The sequence below is a fragment of the Penicillium subrubescens genome, assembly GCF_028828155.1.
Source record: "Penicillium subrubescens strain IBT 31985 chromosome Unknown utg000005l_segment0_segment0, whole genome shotgun sequence".
In the NCBI taxonomy this organism is placed as follows: Eukaryota; Fungi; Ascomycota; class Eurotiomycetes; order Eurotiales; family Aspergillaceae; genus Penicillium; species Penicillium subrubescens.
The window spans coordinates 2,122,903-2,146,105 of record NW_026643155.1 but is presented as its reverse complement, the minus strand read 5'-3'; the positions used below and the strand labels follow the sequence as shown (position 1 = coordinate 2,146,105).

At 50.8% G+C, this 23,203-nt stretch overlaps 10 protein-coding genes across 10 annotated transcripts; 6 read left to right on the top strand and 4 right to left on the bottom strand.

Annotated features, from left to right (window-relative positions):
• Nucleotides 1–50: 50 nt before the first annotated feature.
• N7473_007303 (uncharacterized protein) lies at nucleotides 51–705 on the top strand (the record flags this gene model as incomplete). The annotated part of the gene is made up of 3 exons (XM_057153243.1): nucleotides 51–353; nucleotides 475–567; nucleotides 640–705. The coding sequence occupies exons 1-3, from the start codon at nucleotides 234–236 to the stop codon at nucleotides 703–705; spliced, it is 279 nt and encodes a 92-aa protein (XP_057007581.1). The 5' UTR covers nucleotides 51–233.
• A 22-nt stretch (nucleotides 706–727) lies between these two features.
• Nucleotides 728–3,016, top strand: N7473_007302 (phosphatidylinositol N-acetylglucosaminyltransferase; the record flags this gene model as incomplete). Its single annotated transcript, XM_057153242.1, has 3 exons — nucleotides 728–862; nucleotides 937–2,619; nucleotides 2,675–3,016. The coding sequence occupies 3 exons, from the start codon at nucleotides 728–730 to the stop codon at nucleotides 3,014–3,016; spliced, it is 2,160 nt and encodes a 719-aa protein (XP_057007580.1).
• A 738-nt stretch (nucleotides 3,017–3,754) lies between these two features.
• Nucleotides 3,755–4,506, bottom strand: N7473_007301 (uncharacterized protein). Its single transcript, XM_057153241.1, has 4 exons — nucleotides 4,355–4,506; nucleotides 4,238–4,275; nucleotides 4,102–4,172; nucleotides 3,755–4,035 (listed from the first exon to the last, which is right to left on the bottom strand). The coding sequence occupies exons 1-4, from the start codon at nucleotides 4,393–4,395 to the stop codon at nucleotides 3,943–3,945; spliced, it is 243 nt and encodes an 80-aa protein (XP_057007579.1). The 5' UTR covers nucleotides 4,396–4,506; the 3' UTR covers nucleotides 3,755–3,942.
• A 185-nt stretch (nucleotides 4,507–4,691) lies between these two features.
• On the top strand, nucleotides 4,692–6,965 carry N7473_007300 (exosome nuclease subunit RRP6; the record flags this gene model as incomplete). The annotated part of the gene is made up of 1 exon (XM_057153240.1): nucleotides 4,692–6,965. One exon carries the CDS (start codon nucleotides 4,692–4,694, stop codon nucleotides 6,963–6,965), a length of 2,274 nt encoding a protein of 757 aa, XP_057007578.1.
• Nucleotides 6,966–7,654: 689 nt separating this feature from the next.
• On the top strand, nucleotides 7,655–9,020 carry N7473_007299 (tryptophan--tRNA ligase WRS1; the record flags this gene model as incomplete). The annotated part of the gene is made up of 2 exons (XM_057153239.1): nucleotides 7,655–8,046; nucleotides 8,111–9,020. The coding sequence occupies 2 exons, from the start codon at nucleotides 7,655–7,657 to the stop codon at nucleotides 9,018–9,020; spliced, it is 1,302 nt and encodes a 433-aa protein (XP_057007577.1).
• Nucleotides 9,021–9,202: 182 nt separating this feature from the next.
• N7473_007298 (uncharacterized protein) lies at nucleotides 9,203–10,018 on the bottom strand (the record flags this gene model as incomplete). Its single annotated transcript, XM_057153238.1, has 1 exon — nucleotides 9,203–10,018. One exon carries the CDS (start codon nucleotides 10,016–10,018, stop codon nucleotides 9,203–9,205), a length of 816 nt encoding a protein of 271 aa, XP_057007576.1.
• A 177-nt stretch (nucleotides 10,019–10,195) lies between these two features.
• Nucleotides 10,196–12,663, top strand: tom70 (putative mitochondrial outer membrane translocase receptor (TOM70); the record flags this gene model as incomplete). The annotated part of the gene is made up of 7 exons (XM_057153237.1): nucleotides 10,196–10,241; nucleotides 10,294–10,394; nucleotides 10,473–10,839; nucleotides 10,900–10,982; nucleotides 11,048–11,819; nucleotides 11,875–12,348; nucleotides 12,416–12,663. The coding sequence occupies 7 exons, from the start codon at nucleotides 10,196–10,198 to the stop codon at nucleotides 12,661–12,663; spliced, it is 2,091 nt and encodes a 696-aa protein (XP_057007575.1).
• A 1,358-nt stretch (nucleotides 12,664–14,021) lies between these two features.
• N7473_007296 (FHA domain protein) lies at nucleotides 14,022–15,897 on the top strand (the record flags this gene model as incomplete). Its single annotated transcript, XM_057153236.1, has 4 exons — nucleotides 14,022–14,037; nucleotides 14,113–14,324; nucleotides 14,397–14,532; nucleotides 14,594–15,897. 4 exons carry the CDS (start codon nucleotides 14,022–14,024, stop codon nucleotides 15,895–15,897), a joined length of 1,668 nt encoding a protein of 555 aa, XP_057007574.1.
• A 3,816-nt stretch (nucleotides 15,898–19,713) lies between these two features.
• Nucleotides 19,714–20,085, bottom strand: N7473_007295 (uncharacterized protein; the record flags this gene model as incomplete). The annotated part of the gene is made up of 2 exons (XM_057153235.1): nucleotides 19,714–19,973; nucleotides 20,016–20,085. 2 exons carry the CDS (start codon nucleotides 20,083–20,085, stop codon nucleotides 19,714–19,716), a joined length of 330 nt encoding a protein of 109 aa, XP_057007573.1.
• A 1,365-nt stretch (nucleotides 20,086–21,450) lies between these two features.
• Nucleotides 21,451–23,124, bottom strand: N7473_007294 (putative MFS transporter; the record flags this gene model as incomplete). Its single annotated transcript, XM_057153234.1, has 5 exons — nucleotides 21,451–22,036; nucleotides 22,091–22,607; nucleotides 22,662–22,914; nucleotides 22,975–23,049; nucleotides 23,104–23,124. 5 exons carry the CDS (start codon nucleotides 23,122–23,124, stop codon nucleotides 21,451–21,453), a joined length of 1,452 nt encoding a protein of 483 aa, XP_057007572.1.
• Between the last annotated feature and the right edge of the window lie 79 nt (nucleotides 23,125–23,203).

Genomic DNA, 23,203 nt, shown 5'->3' with positions numbered 1-23,203 from the left:
TGGTCTAGACGCCAACGCGCCTCGGGGTAACCTGAGTGGGCGGCTTGTCCAAAGCTTGTCTATTATTCTTCATTCACTCCTTCATGAACTTTCCAAGACCCTCATCCTCTTCATTTTACCGCAGCTGACCCCTTTCAAACTCGTCTCACCTGGCAAAAAAGCCCCTCCCTCAAACTTCCCCCTCCAGCTATGTGCGCCAACTAAACCGCGGACCGCTTGAACCACCCTGATTCATGCACCCCTTTTCCATCCTCACCCTTGGGATCTTTGTCGCGGGATACATCACCGCTCGGTGGGACCTTGTAACCCGCCTGTACGAATTGGCCATTTTTGCGTGGGACCACGGTGTTGTGGTATGTTTTTGTTGCTGGGTTGTTCGGAGAGGACACACCCCTCCCCTCCTCTCCATTAACAGCTAGGACTTCCGATACGTGGGACTGTGGAATTATTGCTGACGATCGTGGTTGGCTATAGACAAGGACTCTGAAAGGATTCTTGTTTCTCTCCGTCTTTTTCTTCCTCTTGGTTCTGCCAATTAATCACCTGGCGTCAAGAGAGGGGAGTCTGGTAAGTTCAACACTGAGCGCTCGCGCAGTGGATTGCTATGAATGCTTGCTAATATATTCGCTGTTATGTTAGCACCCGCGCCACGTGAATCTCGGTGTCTCCGCACGAGAACAGCTACGCCGCCGAGGCTCGTTCTAAAGGTCCGGAGAAGGATGACAATATGCTCATGAGCGATGGGCTATTGCGGGTATTCTGGCCATATGATCTCCCGCGATCCTCGTCGCCGGGAGTGATTGTTGGATGGCGCAATTCGGAGCTAGATCTGTTCGTGCTCACGGTGTTGGAAGATGTCGAGGTGAGTGACTTCATTGTTGGAGGGGCATGTAGTCCTGCGCAACGGCATACTAATTGCACGTTTCCTCGAAATAGCCGCGCAATGTCGACAATGCGCTCCGCGCTGGGATTCTCTTTCGGAATAGCCCACATCCGATTGTTCGCATCTTTACCTTGTGCGGGCGATCCCAGATGCACGTCCTCGGCTCGACAAATCCACAGTCACCTCCGACCTCATTCAACCCCTCCCATCTATACGTGAACACGCAATCTACATCCAAGGTTCCTCAAATATACTGTCCTCCAGGCACAAATTTGTCAGTTCAGGTCATCATGTATGATCGCCCGCATCCGACCCGCATGGAGTACATGTCTTTGAATCCAATCTCGCTGGCATTGGGCGACAAGGTGGCAGCTTCAGAAAAGTTTGGACCGGTTACGGACAAGATTGAGTCGGAAGAGGAGAAGGAGAAAGTAAGAGGTCGGCTGCTGGTTGAGAAACTCAAGTTTCACACGGTTGTCAAGCACGCGCCTTCGCAGAAGGAACAGGCACTTCCCTTGATCATCAACCAAGTCAATTGCGCCTATGAAATGGCACAGCTGATGCATAAGAACACCCATCTCATTGGTATTCGTGCCAAGCGGAGTATGAGTGTTGGAGAGCGCGTGGTGGAGTCTGCCACAACATTGTGGGGGTTTATCGTCCTCTGCCTAGCTCACGTCTTTTGGCAATGGATTTGGCCTGTTATCACTAGAATTTTCGTGATAGGACTTGTGTGTCACCGATCCGTCGCAGAGATTGTCTTGCAGGTTCTTGAATGGCGAGCTCGACCGGATGCTGCTGCTCTCAAGGATATCTCTGCGACCGCTCAGCAAGTGGATATACGACTCCAGCAATTCTGTTACTGGCCTATTCAATATGTCAAGCTTCGCCAACGGAAAGACAATTGGGAAAGTGTGACGACCAGCCACCCGGATTATATTCGATTTTACAACAGCTTGTGGCTCGTCGCCAACGACGTGATCATCGGCATTGCTCTCGGGTCCTATATCATCGACAATGCAAACTGGGTGGCATCTCAAATCAATACTGTCCTAACAGGCTGGACTGTGGAAGGCCTGCAACGCACAATCTCATGGTTGATGGATTGGCCAGCTGGATTGAAGTTGAACAACGAACTCGCGGCATTCCTTGGTGACTTGTTCTTGTGGGTCATTGAAAACTGGGCTGCGTGCATCGCCAATCTGCAACCATACCTCCCACATGTCATCTACATTGTGGGGTGCTCCAGTTTCGCCGGCGCCAGCATGCCCATCGCCTTATTCTCCGACCTTCTTTCGATTCTAACCGTTCACATCTACTCATTCTACATTGCATCTGCTAGAATCTTCAATTGGCAACTTACCATCATCATCTCTCTGTTCCATCTTTTCCGTGGAAAAAAGCGCAACGTCTTGCGCAATCGGATAGACTCATGCGATTACGACCTCGACCAGCTTTTGCTTGGCACCATCTTGTTTACCGTCCTTTTCTTCCTTCTTCCTACTGTCATTGTCTTTTACTTGACATTCGCCTCGGCCCGGATGTTGATCATCACCATGAAAGCTGGTTTCGATACCTGTCTGGCATTTTTGAACCATTTCCCGCTCTTCGCATTGATGCTGCGTGTGAAAGACTCGAGACGACTACCCGGTGGCATCCGGTTTGAGCTTCGGGATGCAGTGACGAAAGGTTCCAATGATGCAGACTCTCCGGCTGTTTCTTACATCCACCTCGAGGTCCGTCTTGTCAAACAAATCACTTCCACGAGTAACCGCTGACATTCTGGCTTAGTCTATCCCCCTCCCACTCCGCGCCATGTTTGACCAATACTTCCAACTCGGTCACCGACTCCGCAAACATTACCTAGCACCCCGTGTCATTTTCTGTCTCATGACCGGCCGCTTCGTCCCGCCCATTCACCGCCGCAACCTATACAGCATGCAATATAGCATGCTACCGGCACGGCGCGCAGGCATGGCCGAGGTATGGTCAATGTTGACGCAGCCGAAGAAAGGTGGAAACGGGAGTGGAAGTTCTAGCTCTGTCGGGGGAATCGGAGCCTTGGGTAATCCGATTCCCAAGGTCCCGCCTAACTTTGGGCAAGGGGATGTACGTCGACGGGGGCATCGGTGATGTTGGTGTAGAATAATACCCTAGTATATGGATCGTAAGCGTTGATTCTATTAATGAATTTTTGCCTTTTGGCATATTACATGTTGAATATCTTCTTATGATTGCAGTCCACACGTACTCAATAGACTACCTAGACACATAGGTAGGTGTCTCTTCACATACCGTAAGCCCCATATGTTTCTTTTCTGAGCTGCCACTGCCTTTATCAGGGGCGCTCAGAAGGCATTAAATTCAAGGCTCACTCAGTGTATGCCTCCCTCAGGCGCAGTAACCTACATACCGCCTACGCCTGTATGAGTGCAATAGTGGTGGAGAGACCCTAGTAGATATCGCTAATTTTTGGGCCCTCCGATTGCATGTTATCCTTGATGACCACAACAATGAGCTGCTGTTGTCACCCTTTCTTGTCTGGTTACTGAGCGTATTAGAGTGCTTACAAGACATGCACCAGTGAGCGGAAGTAAATCAGACTTGCTAAGGACCTAATAAGGGCTGCCCAATCAGTGAGCAACGGAGTCTGACTGGCCCCTAGGTACGCGAGACGATCCGAAAACGATGGCAATTGTTGGCAAGGGCCGGCTAATGCTCACTGGTTAGGTCCCTGGTCACTGGCGTACTCAATTCGGAGTAAGAAGAAAACGTCATGAACATTGTAGCTCGATATATCATCGGGCCAGTTCTATCGTCCAAAACAACCTCAAAGATAACATGATTAACTGAGTAGTTGAGTGATATGTTGATACATCTAGTTTTGACGGTATGCAGAGAAGAGAGATCACGCTTGCCTATATATAACATGCACCTGTTGCCGTTTGCGCCTGAGTTATTAAACATTGTCCTCGCCATCGGGAAATAATCGAGAAGTGATCAAAGAAAATGCATAGAGGGGAGATGAAAAGGAATGCCAGGTAGAGAACAGCTAGGCCTCATGATTTTTTGAGAAACTCGGCATCGGTCTCACTGCTGCTCTTGCGAGCATCATCGAGCATTGTGTCGATGCCTTTCTCTTTGAGAGATTTCTACATTTCAAGAGAATATGGTCAGCCGGATTTGTTCCGAATCCTAAAATTGGAAGTGTAACGTACATGTAGGCATGTTTTGTACTTTTTAAACAGTTCCTCGCAGTCATTTGATGAAGTGTTGCCTCGAAGATATTCTGTCTCGTTGTTAGCTACATTTGCTGCTTGCAGGGAGTAAATAATCAAAATAGCAGAGACTGACTCTCACTATACCACTTCAGAAAGCAGGTATCATATCTCCTGATTGTTCTCCATGTCAGTTTTTCGTGTCTTCCCTGGCCAGGTAGTGTAGAAACTGAGAGAGTGACATGGAACTTACTCTTTGATGTCGTTGCATTCGGGGGCAATTGAGGCGGCCATTATTAGAAGCTGAGGATTGAAGTGTGTATAAATTATTGAAAATTTTCAACAATTTGTAAATGATTTGCTTCAAGGTGAACAAACTTGTTGTAAGGTGGATATGTTAAAGTGTTGGAAGCTCAGCAGGAGAAGAAAGTCGCCGCGGAGGCTCGGAGGTGGCCAATTAAACACCCGCAGCCGCCCACTTCCTTTCGGCAGGCGGTCAACGCGCAACTCTTCACGCTTTCCACTTTTTTTCTTCGCAGCTCCAACTCTCTCATTCGACATCTGCAACGGCTTTTTTAGCTCTGCTAGCCATGGATTCCGCAGAGCTCGATCCATTCCAGAAGAAGGTGTCCGCCGCTTTGGTGCAGGTGACCCGTACTGTTGCTCAGCTGTCGTCGGAGGACCTGGGCTTCCACCGTACCTCGAGTTCGGAGTTCACAGAGTCACTTGACGAACAAAGCGAGCGGATTCTTGCGCTGACGTCTGCTGTGCTTAAGGCTGCTACCGCCGGGACTGACGTGGATGCGCCGTCACTCGACACAGAAGAATCTCTCGAGGATAATTGGCGGGGTGTGGTGGACGTGATCGATTCGCTTCTCGAAAAAGCCGATGCTTGTTTGGATGAGTTCACGGGCGTGATCAAGAAATTGAGCCCTTCACAAGAGGAGCAGGCTCCAGTGGCCAGGAAAGCACCCAAATTCCCAACCACTTACGACTACGGACCATCGAAAATCCCTAAGCCGCAGTTGTTGTTCGATCACAAGCCCGATAACTCCGACTTGGGCCCTTTCCATCCTCTTCTCGAGACCAAACCTCATGCCTCCGTTCCACTCGAAAAGTCTCTGACGCAACGACAAATTGGTGGCGTAACTGCCTACCCGCATCCGTACGAGACCGAAATTCGCAATGCGCAGTACCCGAAGTCCGTTTACCAGACTGCCTCCCCGATCAACTTCCTCTCATTTGAGGGCACGACCGCTACGTTTGTTGATACTTTGGATGGAGTCAAGAAGATGCTTGAAGAGTTGAAGCAAGCAAAGGAGATCGCTATTGATCTGGAGCATCATGATGTACACTCATACCACGGTCTTGTGTCCTTGATGCAGATCAGCACGCGGAATAAGGACTGGGTGGTTGATACCCTCAAACCGTGGAGAGAAGAGCTCCAGATGCTCAACGAAGTTTTCGCCGACCCCAAGATTCTCAAGGTCCTGCACGGATCCACCATGGATATTATCTGGTTGCAGCGTGACCTGGGATTGTACGTGGTTGGCATGTTCGATACCTTCCATGCCGCATCTGCGCTGGGATACCCCAAGAGAAGCTTAAAGTTCCTGCTTAAGAAGTTTGTTGACTTTGAAGCCGATAAGCGGTATCAGATGGCGGATTGGCGTGTTCGTCCACTTCCATCGGGCATGTTTGACTATGCCCGATCTGATACCCACTATCTCCTGTACATCTACGACTGTATGCGGAACGCACTTATCGAGGCATCGACTCCGGAAGAAAGTCTCATTGATTACGTGCAAGACCGCTCAAAGAACGAGGCTCTGCAGAGATACGAACGTCCTGTCTACGATGCGGAGAAGGGACAAGGTGCTGGAGGCTGGTACGATCTGCTTTCCAGAAACCCAGGCGGTGCGCTTTCCAAAGAGCAATTTGCCGTCTTCAAGGCCATTCACCAGTGGCGTGACGAGGTAGCCCGTGCCGCAGATGAGGGCTGGCAGTGCGTGTTCCCCAAGCATATGCTTTTCAAGCTTGCTCAAGTCATGCCTCTTGACATGGGAACTTTGTTGCGCACCCTCTCGCCCATGACCCCTCTCACCAAGGATCGAGCTGGGGATCTGCTTAACACGATCAAGAAGGCTGCCGCTGCCGGTGCCACAGGTCCAGAATGGCGCGATATCGCACCGCCACCCAAGACTCTTCCCGTGGCTGTTGATATGGAAGATGTTGACTTCCCTATTGCTGAGCGTTACGAGACATCTCAGTTCTGGGGCGATGTCTTGCAACTTCAAGAGCCGTCCGCTCCGGCATCATACTCTGCTGTTGCATCCCTCGAAGCTCTCCGACTTTCTCTTCCTTTGCCGCCGATGCCTACTACCGTCTCTCAAGCTAGGGAGAAGCTTGCCGTTACGGCAAATGCCCAGTCCTCTCCGGCTCCCAAGGCGGCCCCTGCGCCCGCTCCGGTCCCCGAAGAGCCCAAGTACTTCACTGTGAAAGACCTTGGTGGTCCACGCAAGCGAAAGGTTGCTCCGGTTGACACCCGTGACGAAGAGGCCTCTACACCCGATATCTTGGCTGGACCAAGCGACGAATCAGAGATGACCGCGAAACAACGCAAGAAACTACGCAAGGAGAAGAAAAAAGCCAAGAAGACTGCCCAGTCTGCCTCTCAATTCGAGGCTGAGCCTTTTGATTACAATACTGCGGACTCAGTCCTCAAGGCGGCCCCCACAGCTGCGCCAAGCGCACAACAGAGGAAAAAGCCATTCAATCCCTACGTCAAGGCGTTGGACGCTCCCTCGGGTGCACGCAAGCAACAGCGGAACGACGCTGGAAAGTCTATGACATTCCGAGAGTAAAACTTCCGACGCCTTGCAGTCTCAATTTTCTACAAAAGAAGCATATTTGGGGTTGGTGGTTTGTTTCCTTTCTTGTGTTTCACTTTATGAGCATAGCGATACCCTTGCGTCAATGGGAGGCCCTGGGATTCTTTTTGTGTGTACAGATATAGGGTTTCTCATGGAAATGAACTATCTTAACATGAAATAATCTTCTGCAATAAGATTAGGTAGTTAAATCCATTTATCCAACCCTTCTACCTAGAGTTCTCCGAGCCAAGAAGCGTCTTGTTCAGCTCCTTGCCATGATAAATTTCTTCGAATGTCCTATACTTGAGTTTACATCCATGCCAGAGATAAGCCAAGAACTCTCGGGATAGAAAAAGTAGATATTTGCTATATTAGATACTCGTATACTCAATGATTATACCATAAATTAGTTTCCCTTCTTTCATTTCACTGCAGGGCTCTATACCCAAGTCGATATCTATAGATAGTCACGTGATAATACCCAGGAACCACCAATCATATTGCATCCCTTGATAGCGAGGTGGGCCTGACTCATCGTCGAGGGGCAGAAATCCCCCCGCCAAAGAATTGTAGATTGTCATTACAGGCAGCTCATCAAAGCGCAGAGTACGATATCAATCCCCTTAAATCGATATTCCGAATAGCTGATTTACTTTACATAGCCCTTGACAAGCTCTACCATGGCGGACGAACCAGGACAACCCCCAGCGCTCACTACGCTTAGCCTCGCCGACAAGGCGCCCGCCGCAAAGGCCGTCGGCCAGGTCATCACTCCCTTCGATGTCTCTGGCGGTGTCGATGAGACTGGCAAGCTCCTGCCCGTCGACTATGACAAGCTTGTCCGCGAATTTGGCGCCACTCCTCTCACCCCCGACCTGCTCGAGCGCTTCGAGAAGGTCACCGGCCACCGCCCTCACCGTTTCATGCGCCGCGGCGTTGTGTTCAGTCACCGCGAGTTGGGCAAGATCTTGGATCGCCATGAGAAGGGCCAGCCTTTCTATCTCTACACCGGACGTGGACCCAGCAGTGACAGCATGCATGTGGGACACACCGTCCCGTTCGAGTTCACCAAGTATGAGGCCCCCTTGTCGCGCAGGGTATATAATTGCAGTGCTAATCTGGTTTTACGTACCTAGGTGGCTTCAAGATGTGTTCGACGTCCCCCTTGTGATCATGATGACCGACGATGAGAAGTATATGCATTCCCAGAAGATCGAGATTGAGGACGCCAAGCGCTTCACCAAGGCCAATGCGAAGGATATCATTGCTGTCGGATTCGACATGAAGAAGACATTCATCTTCAGTGACTTCGACTTTGTTGGTGGCGCATTCTATGAGAACATTTGCAGAATGGCCAAGCGCATCACAATCAACCAAGTGCGAGGCACATTTGGCTTCAACGACAGCAACAACATTGGAGAATTCCACTTCTGCGCCACCCAGTCCGCGACTGCGTTCGCGACCAGTTTCCCTCAGATCTTCGGTACCGACCGCAAGAAGGTCTCCTCAATTCCCTGCCTGATTCCCTGCGCCATTGACCAGGATCCCTACTTCCGCCAATGCCGCGAACACGCTGAGAAGATGAAGTATAAGAAGCCTTCGCTTATTCACGCAATCTTCCTGCCCGCTCTTCAGGGCCCTGGCTCGAAGATGTCCGCCAGTGTCGAAACATCCGCTATCTTCATGAACGATACCCCCAATAAGATCAAGAACAAGATCAACAAGTATGCCTTCTCCGGTGGCCAGGAGACCCAGGAGCTTCACCGCGAGCTGGGTGGTAACACCAAGGTCGATGTTCCCTTCCAGTACCTGACCTTCTTCCTCGAGGACGATGATGAGCTCGAGCGCATTCGCACCGCTTATGAGAAGGGTGAGATGCTGACGGGTGAATTGAAGCAACTCTGCATTGCAGAGCTGCAGACGTACGTGAAGGCGTTCCAAGAGCGCCGGGCTCTGGTCACCGATGAGATTGTGGCCGAGTACATGCGCCCGCGTCCTTTGGAGTGGAAGGGTAACCCCAACCCGGTGGTTGCCGAGAAGAAATAAAGCCCGTGGGACCCGATGTCTAAACTACGATCTCAAAACAAAATTCACCTGCATACCTCATTCAATCCCATGATTGTCTTCATAAGTTATATTTGCAATAGTTTCAGGAAGTTGATACCTGTGTGTCACATAGAATTGGATGCAATTAATGTGTTCTGTGCGTTGGGTATATGGGGAGGTATTTATCGACTCAAAACGACCACGCCTCTAACGAACCCACGAACTCCATTACTAAGCCAACACTCCTCCCCGTCTACCATATCTGCCTTGGTGATCACTTGTTCCACGCAAAATCCTTGGCTCAAGGCATATCTTCTACTTGTGCCGGCGTTTCCTCCACTTGTCAATGGCGGAGTGACCCAAACTGCCTCGTTCGCATTGATCTCCTTCCCAACGATGTGCCGTCGAAAATAGGGCGTGGTGATGCTTCCTTCCATTATCTCTCCGTCTGGGTTGACTACTAGAACCTCGGATGTCTCTGCAGGGGAGGTGATTCCCGCGCGCACGCGAGCGGCTGTATAGTCGTCTCGAGCGGTAGTTTTGTGTGTTGTGAAGCCGGATGGAGTAATAGATTGTGAATCAACATACACCTTCCAGATGGTAGATTGTGTACCGGAGTGAAGGGAAGGAACTAATAGGTTCAACGGGTCCATCGCTACAGTAGGATTGACCTCGACCGAGCCCTTGCCATTGTAGTCCACGGCGATTCTCAACCGCCATGGCTTCTCTCTGTTTGGTATTGAGCCATCGAGAAAACTCTCAAAGCTGTCTAGACCTTGTTGTAGAAAATCTAGCGCACTATCCCATTCGAAATGGCGCGCAGCATTGATCAGCCGATCTCGGTGGTAGGAGAGGAGGTAATAAGGCGAGTGCGCTGGCACTGGATAACTCTCGTCATTCGCATTGTGAGAGGTCACCCTCGGAAGATCGGGATCAAATCGAAGGGTGGAAATAATCTGGAAGGATGGTGTAGCAGCTGAAATGGTAGTTGAAGCCATTGTCGCGTGTCTTCAATGGTTTGTTCTCGGTTACTCGTTCTGTCCTGACGTTAGTCGTTGGCTGCGTCATCCACGGGAGTCGGCGCGGCACACGAGCTCAGTCCAGCGTTGTTTCTGACGACTGGAGACAATGTGCAAGCCAATTGAACCCGGGGCAAAGTCAAATGGACCTCAATAATGCACTGCAACGGGCGACTGCATCGCTTCTCGTCGGCCAAACCGGGTTATTCAAAGTGGTGATGTGGAGAAGCTACGCCGACGTTACCGTTGCGTAGCGCGTGATTGGCCCGTGCCGAGAGGCCGAACTCTCGACTTTTCCTCCAAGCTTCCGTCATTCCTCCCTATCTCACACTTCCCGCCCTCTGGCCAAGGACTGGTACGTATCGCGTGTTCTGATTCTGCCTTTCATCGGCGCATTGCCCCCTTTGACTCTTTCCGTGCTGACCGCGTCCAGAAAAAGGACTCTCACAGCATTGGTCGCCGTGTCCGGTTCCTACAACACATCATGTCCAGCGAGTCGCCATTGCCCACGCCCACGCAGAACGTGGTGCTGGACACCTCGTCGCTTCCTGCTGCGACCTCATCTTCGGTTTGGGATCGCATCTCAAACTGGGTGTCGGAGAACAAGGCTGTCGTCTACACCATCGCCGGTGTTGCCGTGGTCGTGACTGGCGCTGGTGTTGTCTACTACTTGAACGACTCTAGCAAGTCGAGCGCTTCATCTACTCCCTCCGTCCCTAAGAAGAGCAAGAACCAACGACGGAAAGAGAAGAAGAAGGCCGAGGAAGAGAAGAAGACCAAGGCCGCCTCGGTCCAGGAAGGTTTGTCTCCTACTAACCGGCTAGAACACGACAGTTGAACCGCGACTGACATCACTCTAGAGCCTGCAGCCAAGAAGGCCGAGGAGCCTGCTGAGGATCTGCCCGAGGTCGATGAGGCTACTGTCGGTCAGCTTTCTGAGGAGGTATGGTTGCCCCCTTCAATTGAAAGTCGTGAATCTCGGGATAGCCACTAACCCACTTCTCGAAGACTCGGAAGGAATACGCCGCCAAGCTGAAGGCCGCTGGTAACAAGGCTTACGGCTCCAAGGATTATAACAGTGCCATTGAGTTGTATGGCAAGGCCATCATTTGCAAGCCCGACCCCGTCTTCTACTCGAACCGTGCCGCCTGCTACAATGTTCTGTCTGAGTGGGAAAAGGTTGTGGAGGACACCAGCGCCGCCATCGCGATGGATAGCGAGTACGTGAAGGCTTTGAACCGGAGAGCCATTGCCTATGAGCATCTTGGCAAGTTCAGCGAGGCTCTCCTCGACTTTACTGCCAGCTGCATCATCGATGGGTTCTCCAACGATGTCAGTCGCAACTCTCTCGAGCGCCTGTTGAAGAAGGTTGCCGAGCAGAAGAGCAAGGCTATCCTCGAGGCCCGCACCAAGAAGCTGCCCAGCGCTACCTTCGTTTCCAACTACCTGCAGAGCTTCCGTTCCCAGGCGCTTCCCGAGGGCCTGGAGGAGTCCGTTGAGTTGAGCGAGGACTCTGGCAAGGGTCTGCTGCGCAAGGGTCTGATTGCCATGGGCAAGAAGACCGGTGATGGTTACGAGGAGGCTGCTGCTGCTTTCGACAAGGCGCTCGAGGTTGGTGATCTCGGTGAATTCGAGGCCCTAGCTCTCAACATGAAGGCCACTTTCACATATCTCGGTGGTAACGCCACCGGTGCGTTGGAAGGTCTGGACAAGAGTGTGGAGCTCCAGCCCTCCCTGGTCCAAAGTTACATTAAGCGTGCTAGCTTGCACCTTGAGCTTGGTACGCATGTTCTGAACGAAATTGACACTGGATATTTTTGCTGACTGTTTATTAGGCAACAAGGATGCCGCTGCGGATGACTTCGAGCTCGCCATCACCCACAACAAGGATGACCCCGATATCTACTACCACCGCGCCCAGCTCCACTTCATCCTCGGTGAGTTCGCCGAGGCCGCCAAGGATTACCAAAAGTCCATCGACCTCGACCGATCCTTCATCTACTCTCACATTCAGCTTGGTGTGACCCAGTACAAGATGGGCTCTGTTGCCTCCGCCATGGCTACTTTCCGCCGCTCGGTGAAGAACTTCGAGGAGGTTCCCGATGTCTACAACTACTACGGCGAGCTGCTCCTCGACCAGCAGAACTACCCCGAGGCTATTGAGAAGTTCGACAAGGCTGTTGAGATGGAGAAGCTGAGCAAGCCTATGGGTATCAACGTTCTGCCTCTCATCAACAAGGCCTTGGCCCTCTTCCAGTGGAAGCAAGACTTCCAGGAAGCCGAGAACTTGTGCCAGAAGGCGCTTATCAGTACGTTCACCAGATTAGCACTTGCATTCTCTTATTTCGAAATCCCTCGTACTAACTCTCGATGCAGTTGACCCCGAGTGTGATATTGCCGTTGGCACCATGGCCCAGCTGCTCCTGCAGCAGGGCAAGGTCTCGCAGGCCCTCAAGTACTTCGAGCGGGCCGCTGAGCTCGCCCGCACCGAGGCTGAGATCGTCAACGCCATCTCCTACGCCGAGGCCACCCGCACTCAGTTGGAGGTCCAGGAGAAGTACCCCCAGCTGGCTGCCCGCCTCAACGCCATGGGTGCCATGGGTGGCGCTCCCCCTGGCATGTAAAAGCAACATGATCTGTCTGGTTATTGTTTTGGTTTGTGTGTTTCCCATTGTTGTCACGCCTCCAATCTTCCCTCTTCTTTCGCTTCGTTTTATCGTCTCCCGGATCTGGAGTCGGGTGCCTGTCTAAATTACCCCCCTTTCGATTCCGGTCTTTGGTCTTTGGTCCTCTCTCTTCGGCTTGACTCTACGGTTGTCCCGACCAGCGGTTTTTTCTCCTCCCTGTATTTAGTATTCTCCTGTCTCTCTGACATATTCCCTCTTACCATTATGTCGTTTTATTTTCTCGATTCTTTCTTATTTTTTGTGGGACACCGGGCAGAGATACCCAAGGGAGTGCGAACCGGGATGTTTGGGCTAGCACAGAGTTCCACACCAACTTTTGCATTGGGTTGAGAATATGTGGTGAGTAATCTATGTACCATAGAGGTGAATGTGATGTCTTTTGATATACAGATGCATATTGAGAGCGTAGTAGCCGTATGGTATAAATATTGGCACTCAACACTACCTAGACTGTGTGGACTATATCCTAGTGGTATGATATAAATCGCAATAGTATGGAATTTAATAGTTGATGGAGAGACATTTGCAAGGAGCTTTAAACACTTCGCACTCGTGGTCACCAGACTCACTACTAGACTAGTCTGGGGATGGGATCCACTTGGCACTTGGAGATGGACGCGATAAGGAGGATAAGAAGTGATAAGAACGACGATTGCCCCACCCGACCGAAGTATGAACTGTTAAATATACTTCCTAGTAGTAGTAATGTACTTCCTAGCTTCACATGATCAACCACTAAACGCTTATCGGCCTCCTTGTTAAACCTCTTAGAGTTGCCCTCTTTACCCAACGAGGGAAAGGAAGACTCTCCGATCACTTTCCTCACCAGTGGTTGCGTGCCTGCTGGCCCAAGGATCCCCATAGGGCCGGGCCCCAAACTTCTTAGAAGCCTTGACCTCAACCTGATTCTGATTCATCATCATCTACCCCTCTTCCCTCTCACCTTCCCTTTCCACCTTTCCACCTCCCACCTTCCCTCCACCTTCATCGATATTCAGCCGCAGCTTTCTCATTTATTTAATATCATCTCCGCCAACCCCTCGAGCCCTCTTTGTTCCTCTAGGCCGGTGACATCCGGTAAGCATCCCTCTGCCCCTCGCCGTTTGGCTTACCTTGCAGCTGCTGCAGCCTGGTGGCTTCACCGACTTACTCTGCCTTGTTCAACGTGTCTCGCTCTGTCTGCTGACCGAGCCTCATAGATCATAGTCTACCTGGCAGTCAAGCTCTGCGTTTCTCACCTTCTTATCGCCATATGAAACTGGAGTTTCTGGCTGCTACGATCCTCCTCAGTCACCATGTCTGAGGTTCAAGGTATGTATTGCGGGAACTCCCAAGTACTACCTTGTCTAGAGATTTGTGCCCGAACTAACATGGCCCTTTCCACAGCGTCGGTCGTTCTCAGCCCCATCAGCCCTTTGGGCCCCGAATCCTCGATCACCCGTAGCTTCACCCTCTCCAGCCGCAACCCTGTCTTCGAGATCGGTCGGTCTTCCAAACGTGAGGTTAAGAACCGCACCCCCGCCAAGGATAATGGGTGGTTTGACTCTCGGGTGATGTCTCGCGATCATGCTGAGCTGGGTTTCAACATGGACAAAGAGGTATCATCACTTTGCCCACCACCATACTCCTTCTCCCACCCGATGGATTATGCTGAGCAAAGATCCTCACAGAAGATGATCTATATTCGCGATTTTGGATCTACCCATGGAACGTGGCTGAACAACGTCAAGCTCATTACCGGCGAGGATACCCCGTTGCTTAGCGGAGATATCCTGCGGTTCGGCGTTGATGTTGACCGTGGTGACGGTGCGTCATAGTAACCTCCCATCCTGCACTTGAAATCATGATCGACTAACACTTTTCACAGAAGAGTTTCCGGCTTTGAGCGTCCGCTGCAACGTTACGTGGTCCGAGTCCACGCCCACCACCGATCTTGACATCTACTCCTGCGAGTCGTCGGACATGCTATACAACCATACAGCTGAACCCGGACCGACCACATTCGAATCTAAGCCAGCATCTGAGCTTCGTCCAAGCTCTTCTACCAATACATTTTGTGTTCCCGATGACGACGAGAGTGACGTGGGGGAGATTAAGGTTAATCAAATTTCTCCCTTCAAAGTCAGCGATGGCGATATCACAGTCCTCTACGACGATCGTCACGAGGACAATTACCAGGCCTCGCATGGGCACGAATTGTCTATGAATTCCGGACCCCATGACTCTGGCTGTGAGGAGTTGTTCCCCATCGATCATTCACATGAAGAGTATTCGGATTCGAGCAATGGAGAGGATTCGGAATTCGACTCTGACCCTTCGTCCTTCAGTCAGGTCAGCGACGATGAGGAAGACGAGGAAGAGGCAGAACACTTTGATTATTTAAATCTCCCCATTCCAATCAGCGACGATGACAATTCAGGCTTGGAAGATGAATCTGACGTTGAGTCTGATGCCCTCTATGATGATGAATACTCAGTCGGCCAGGGCGAGGATGAGAAGGAGTGTATCGACCCGAGCATGCTGGCACACAATGACAATGAGCCACCTTCGGCTCTCGAGGAGGCTATCCAGGACTATACCCCGGCTAGCGTGACCCCCAAGCCGCACTTCAAGACTGAGGTTCAGGAGCAAGTTCCATGCCCAATGCACCACCAGCACATTATCTTCCCCACCCACTTCCCTCTGACTCCCATTACTCCCGTGCTGGATCACAAACGTGACGAAGACGATGGATCCCAGCGTCTTGGTCGCTTGAGCATAGGTGACGTGCTCAATAATTATCAAGATGGACCCTTTGTTGGCCCCAGTGACGCAACATCGAAGGATGCTTCTTTGGAAGAAGAAGTAGTGGCCGAATCTTCCAGCCCGGCTTCACTCAAGCGAAAGGCTTTTGAGATGGAGTCCCAGGACGCTCAGATTCCCGAATCGATCATGTCACCCTCTGAAAATTTGGACCTGGAGACAATCTCCCAGTCCCAGGTTGCCGACGCGATCAGCTCCGCGCTTTCAGAGAGCTCTGACGGCGAACGTCCCAACAAACGAGTCAAAGCTACCCACGATACCTCCAACCATCTCGCAAGCTACACGGCTACCGCCGTAATCAGTGCCTTGCTGGGTGGTCTGGGTACCATTGCTCTTCTGGCTTCGCTCCCAGCAGAATATTTCCAGTGATTGCAGATCAACTATACTTCCATTACATGGACGGGAGTTTTCTGGTCTGACATTCTTTCTCTTCCTTTTTGTTTTCTGTCCGCGCTGCGATCGTGTTGATCCATGGCATAAAAGTGCTATCGGGTATGCGTCACAGACTGCTTGGAGTTGCAGGGACTAGGAGTTCGTGCGTCGGATTGGGTGGCTATTCTGATTTACCCCTTTTACATTGCTAGTTTTGTTTTTCATTGCTTTAATTGTCCATAAACATTGCTGTGGCCTCGCGGTCATGTTCTTGTTTTGGACTTTCTATTCGGCGTCGATTATGATATCTACCCCCCGTTACCCTTTTGATTACTACGCAGATGATAACGACTCGCAAGAATGAATGAGTTTCCTATATTGAGTTTCCTTTACCTGATCATGCAAAGCATCATAACACGGTGACATCTTGTAAAATCGGCCATGCCATCCCTCATCCTCGCGTGATGCCCCTCAGTCTCCGTGATGCTCGGTGCTGCCAGGTACCAGCCTTTTATCGGCGGACTTGTTTAGAAGCAGAGGAGCACAGTGATGTCATGCATCGGGACCGAAGAGTCTTTGTCTGGAGTGTATTCTCGTTGCAATAATGTTTCGGCTTTCCAAACGGTATGGCTGTACTCCTTGCTCAATACTCATTGACAGTGTGTTTCCATCAGCCCGAATCTGGACAGTCGGTTTGATACTCTGGAATGTCACTGTATGAGGTATCGAGTGTGGCCAGGAAGAACCAAAAATCTAGACGATCATTCCTACTGCCAGGGCCGAATCAGATTACGGAAATATCCCAAGGATCCTTGTCAGTTGGACTGCAGCTTCCCTGCCGATTCATGTCAGCTGACTAGCGAGTGTCTTCCCTTTTCCTTTCTTCTTTCTCGGGCGAGGATGGTGCCACTATCCACTATGCCATGTCCCATTCAACAGAAATTCGAAAGAATCAGATATACGGAAGTGTACCGAGACCTCACAGGGCTTCTTTCAACCCCGCTAGTCTCAGTTAGCCTCCTCGACGGTGGTCGATCCGTGGCCCAAGCCAAGAAAGTATGCTAGCGCAGGTGTCCACTGTCAAGCCCCCTTCCCCAGCCCGTGTCGAAATCCCGAGCCTAGCGCGTGATAGAGAATGGCTGGCTGCAGCTCTCTCTCAGTTAGCGCTTCGATCTACAGTACACTACTCGAACAAGCCGCAGTTGGACCTCGCCCGAATATGGTCTTCTTGTCCTCTTGTTTGACGCAACAACAAATCCCTGAGGGCCGGCGCTTCCGTACTGTATAAACTGATCAGAAAGACTACAGTATCTGTCGTCCCACAAATCCAGGCACATCTCTTAGTGCTGAGTGGCTGCAGACATGTTCTGAGCGGAGAATATACACCTCTTACAGTACGTCACCCAGACACATCAGGTCCTGTGTGGATCATGGATCATCTTTGGACCTCAACGGTTGTCAGGGAACCCCTTGCCTCCACCACATCTCGAGGCTGGCCCCGAGTCTTGACATGGGAGAGTATTTGTGCTCGTCTTGAAATAGCATTCCAGAGTAGAAAAAGTATCCGGCCACTTCAGATTTCTTGCTGAACGGATACTTGCTTGAGAAGTCAAAAAATTTGCAGTCGGGGCCGACCCTACATGTCCTTTGAAGACTTCTTGTTGGTCATTGACGACGTGGTAGTTTCTACGTACTATTGGCCCTAGGGCTGGCATTTTGACGTGTTCCAGGCGCTGCTATTCGCCCGTTTAATACCTCTTCGTCCTATCTGTGCGAATTATAGTGACCCCCGTAATGGTTCGAGCCAGGGGAATAATGTCCATTTACCCTCGGAGTTCTGGAACAGACCCATCATGCGTTGGGAGTGCCCATGATCACGTTTCTTTTTTGTTGCCTATCTCGTGCCCATCGAAAGGGTATATCTGATCAACACGGTCCTTGTCTAAGAAGGCAAGGCAGAGCTATGCAATGCGTGCATTTAGATGGCACATGCACTCCAACATTTCATGCACGAGGAACCGCCTCCAGCGCCCTGTCACCGAACTGCTTTTTCACAACAAATTGACTATCTTGGATTAGATGTGGGCGCTCAATACTTCATTTTCCTTTGCTTCCACTCCATGCAGATGGCCATCTGACTGCCAACCTGAACAGGTATCGTAGACGGCTCCTGCAACCCTACCCCAAATTTCCGTCAAGATGCAAATAATATCTTGTCTCAAAGGGGTATGTCTTCGTATGAAACTCTTGGATTCACCATATCAAGCTGACAAATCTCATTATGTGAATTATCTAGTCACTAACTTCGTCTGCGTGATTCGTATGCCTCGGAGATGAGATCATCCACGCATGGCTGTCTGCAGCTATCCGTGGATGGACTATCTCAGTCGGGCTACCTCTAGCGAGCCCATCTAATTGTATCCCCGGCCCGGCCGGCGGCCTTCACTCATACTATAGACATACAATTGTGATACGGCCAAGACCCGAAGACCCTGGATAGCCATACTACATGTTCCTCAGTCGCAACACACGGCTGTGGTGGTTGCCATGCGGCTGGGAGCTGTTGTCCGCTAGGCAACACCGAGTCCAGTCTCGGCGATGTCCTGCCAAAAAATCAGCCTCTCTCTGATTCGCGGCTTTTAATGGAATCCCGTTAGACAATCCCTGCCTCATTCCAATCCTCTTGTTGCCTCGAACCGCCGCTATTGAAAACCGACGTCTAACCCAGGACACCGTTGCAGTCGAATGGTAGCAACTGCTATTCAACCTTGGCCCTCTTGTGAACTTGAGAGTCATCAGGGCATCTCCACAGCTCCGCCGACCAATTTGATCACCATGACCTACAAGATCAAGACCCCCGGCCCCGCCAGCTCGGCCCGTTTCAGCAATCCTGGACTTGCATCTTGGAATACGTTGGTCTAAGATTTTAGATACGCCATCTTATGCCCCTCCGATGTACCCCTCTTGAGCTTCGGGGCCAGGCTAAACCCAAGAGGGCGCATGCACCGTTCCCTGTACATGCCAGATCTACTCCTGCCGACCTCATTTGTGGATCGTGTTCCGGCAATATGTCGCCTGTCCCAAGGTGACCGACCTCAACATTGGTTCCGGCTCGATCGCGGCCTTCAATCCTGCTAGTCGTTAGGATACAATGCCCTGCTGATCACTCAAATGGTCGCCGTTCATCGAGGATCTTCGGGGTTAACGAGTTTTCTTTTGGTTGATCCTTCTTCTGATCCGTTTGGAGAATGTAACCGTTTTACCTTGAGAGGTCGTGTGCCACCACCCCCCTCGCTTGTATAAGAGTCCACGCTCCGTGTCTGCCCTATTTCCGGACTCGTTGTACTCCGGACTGGGTAGGATTTTATCCTTGTCAGATTGCTGACTCTAACACGTTGCCTTGTTTCTTGTTGGATCTGTTGTTGGTGTTTATCAAAGACACATTCACGATTCATAAGGCTACGATTCCTCGTTTTTCGTCCGGATTCTCTCCAACAAGTCATACGGGAAAGAGGACAAACGGCTATCTGCTTTCATATATCGACAGCATCTTCCACGAGAGCTTGTGTATCTCGCCATACTTCTCCCAAGCTACGTCTATCCCAACCTCGCGCAGACTTTCTACTCTGCAGCATCGCCCTACCACTTTGTATCAACACAATGACTTCTTTGAAGCTCTCCAGTTTCCACCTCGACCCAGATCATATATCCTGCATCGGCGGTCGAACGGTTATAACATGCCGAGGCTGCGCTGGCAATGCTCCAAGGTAGATACGACACTTTTTATCCCAGTTGTCTCGCAGGAAATACTCACTAGATCTCTAGAGGTGGAATCTGTACTAGCTGCGGTGGCCGTGGCTTCAACGTCTTCACATGTGGCCACTGTAATCCATCAGCAGTGGTAGCGACTTCAAGCATCTCAGCTGCAGCCGGTACTGCTTCAGCCACAGCCAACACAACACCAGGTTCGTCCGCTCCATCTTCTCCTGGCTCGTTAAGCCGGAGTCCTTCTACGTCATATCCATCACATAGTGACCCTCGAACTGGTGGCGCGTGGAGACCCCCTGGCGATGCTAGAGATGGGACAAATTATGGACGGATAAGAACACAAACACCACGCAACGTCTGATCTCCAATGAGGTCCTGGCTGGGATTCTCCGGGGATTTACCGGTATTCGCCTGCATCAGGTTGATACACAGCCTTCTTTTGGCCACCTTCTCTCTCATATCTCCGGTGGCACTGGATGCAATGTTGCGTTTGTATATTTTGACATTATGGGGTTTACGGAATTCTGCGGCTTGGAAGCAACTGGAATGGGAATTTCTTTCGGTCTTTCTTTTTGAATCTTGTTTAGTGATCATTAGCATCTTGGATGAATCAGATGGATTGTTTCTGCGGAGAGGATTACAACACAGCTCTACCATTCGTCCCCAACTATATTCCACTCTATCTCACGGCATCTCTCCTTGTGATCGGTATACTTCTCCACGGCAATAGTTCAACACACCTTCAGTCAGATCTTGCGGTCAATCGCAGCATAATCTCCCCATGATCAATCCCTTCAAACCAAAGAATATCTATTTCCCCACCGGCCCCACCCTCTACTCTTCCACTACGTAAGTCTTCTCGTCCACGATCCTCCATGACCGTGAGATTGTCATCTGGGGTCAAATACTCGCCAATAGCATGAGCATCAATAGTCATGTCTCTCACACTTAAGAAAACAGTAGAGTATTCAAGCCAAGTTACGTATATTAAAGACCTGGAACCCTCGCAAACACAATGCGAGAAAAGAAATTTCTTCCACATTCATGAATCGAACCCTTGATCTCCGGTTCCCCATACAAACATCCCAGTGTGCTCGGTCTGTACTTTACCTTTTTCCCATGGTATTCCGAAGGGCTTCATCCGGGCACCACCGCAACAGATAACATAGCTATACAGCAGCCCATCTCTTTAGAATGCTTGAAAAAAAGAGATTATTAGAATGCTCTTAGCTAGCTGATTAAATTGAGATAAGTAAAGAAGAAAAAAAAAAAAAGATAACCGCAGAATTCAATCTGTCTTCCCACCCGCCGCCTAGCCGAGCTCCACAGAAGCTTCACGGCACCGCGACATAAATTTCTCTGGATCCGGAATGGCATCGATACGTTTCTGGAATAATGCCTGTGGTCCATGCAATTTTCCTGATGATGGTGGGTGTGTCGGTTGTTGTAGATAAAGACACGCGGGATATACGCCAAGAAATATATGCCAGCTTCTATAGATGCATAGATTCCTATGGTGAAAGGATTCCGGTGGTCTCCGGGATAGTAATGTGTCCATAACAGGCGGCAGTAGATGATGCAGAGCGGGTTTATGCTTTGGAAAGTAAGGACCAGGAGCCATGCGCCGGGGGTCATATACTCGTTTACATTGCGATTGAGAGACTTTCCCACAAAGTTTACGCTTCTAGTACGTAGATATTCTCGATCAATTATGATATCAAGAAAAGTTGATGGTCCCGTAGGACCCAAATGATTTATAAATAGATGTAGCCTGATAATAAACTAGAACAATTTCTGGGTGCGAGCCCGCAGGGCCGGTCCCCAAATGTACAGTGGCAAGGCCAGGAAGAGGCATGCCCACTGAACACCAGCAAACTCATAGAACATCTTGGCGACTCCCTCCTTACCCATCCAAGAATACGCGCCCGTGGCCAATCCAAATGCAACCACATTCTTGGAAGCATTGACCAGCACAAGTGCCTCGCCACTAGTCCGGGGGTAAGAGTCCACGACATATGACAGCATGACCGAGGGGACCAAAGTCAGACCGGCGGCAGAAATGGCCGCACCCACGGCGGGCTTGACGTAGTGCTCTCCCCGGGCGATGGTATATCCGAAGATAACCAGACCAATGGGGCAGACGAGGAAGGGGAGGATCAGCGCGGGCAGACGGTGCTCGGGCTTGTGGACGTTGTTGTTGCGCTTGCGGAGCCAGCGGGAGAGGAGATCGGTCAAGGGACCGGCGACGGGCCAGGCGACCACGATGCCAATGAAGCTGCTAAGCATGAAGAGGCCAAGTTCAGAGGAGGAGAAGAGGTATGGAGGTGCGGAGAGCAGAGCAGGGGCGAGTGTGGAGACGGCGACGACACTGGTTTGTGTTAGTATCCAGATTCAGGATGATAAATAGGGAGCCGTTACTTACCCGCCAAGGACAACGCCGTACATGATCGAGGCGATCAACACACCGGGGATCAGCAGTAACGGGAAAGGAAGCACGAAGAGATAGGTGAAGAACTTGAACACGCCCTTCTTCTTGGCCCCCTTGGTGAGGCTGACGGTGAAAAGGCCCTTGAAGTATTCACCATAGTCCATGCTGGCACGGTCGCCGACCTGGGATCTTGTAGGGATGGTCTCCAGGTGGCTATGAGCATCCTTTTCGATTTCCTCGGGTTGCTCTGGGAGTTCCTCCTCATCGGTCTCATAGATGGTCTCTGGCAGCATGAAGATGGTAGTCAAGAAGTTGACTCCGGCAATGATGGCGCAGAGAATGAAGAACCAGCGCCAGCCACGGGCCTCAATGAGGTAGCCAGCGATCATTGGTCCAATCTGGGAACCACCTGACAGGAATCCAGCGTAAACGGCCATCGCACTGGAATAGTTTCGCTCGTAGAAGAGGTCTGCGAGGATGCTAGGTCCAAGAGATTCAATAGCACCATATCCTAGATTGAATTAGCGAACGTGGAATTGGAAAGTCACGAATGTCTCTATCATACCGAAACTGGCAAAGATTCGCGAGGCAAGCAGGCTGTTGTAGGTCTGGGCGACGGCGCTCCAAATGAGACCACCCAAAAACATCGCCATAGAGAGGAGGACCATGGGACGCTTCCCAAAGCACAGGGCAAGGGGCATCCAGAACAAATTGGCCAAGCCCATGGCCAGCACGGAGTAAGTGACTAGAGCCGATAGCATGTCATTGTCGGCATGGAAAGCCATCGCCAGAGACCCGAATCCGGTCGTGATTCCCGACTATTCATGGGAGAAGCCATTAGAAACATAGATCTAGCAAATGATTTTGATGAAACCTACCGAGTACATGTTTCCCATGAAAACATATACATTGACGGTGAGCAGGGCGGCATATCGCACCCGTTGTGGGAAGAGCTGCCAATGTTAGCCGAATTGGAATCCAGAATCAAAGCACAGACTATGACTTACTCTGGGATCGACAACCGTCATTTTGGATAAATTTCCAACCGCTGGGGAAGAGATATCAAACGTGGGGAAAAGTCGTACGACTCTGGACTGATCAGAACAG

Bases quoted from the DNA above. Each gene is read 5' to 3' on its own strand.
- N7473_007301 (XM_057153241.1), bottom strand. From the start codon at position 4,395: ATGGCCGCCTCAATTGCCCCCGAATGCAACGACATCAAAGA. The intron at 4,276-4,354 runs GTAAGTTCCATG...GAGAACAATCAG, and splicing joins GAATGCAACGACATCAAAGA to GAGATATGATACCTGCTTTC. The intron at 4,173-4,237 runs GTCAGTCTCTGC...ACAACGAGACAG, and splicing joins TCTGAAGTGGTATAGTGAGA to AATATCTTCGAGGCAACACT.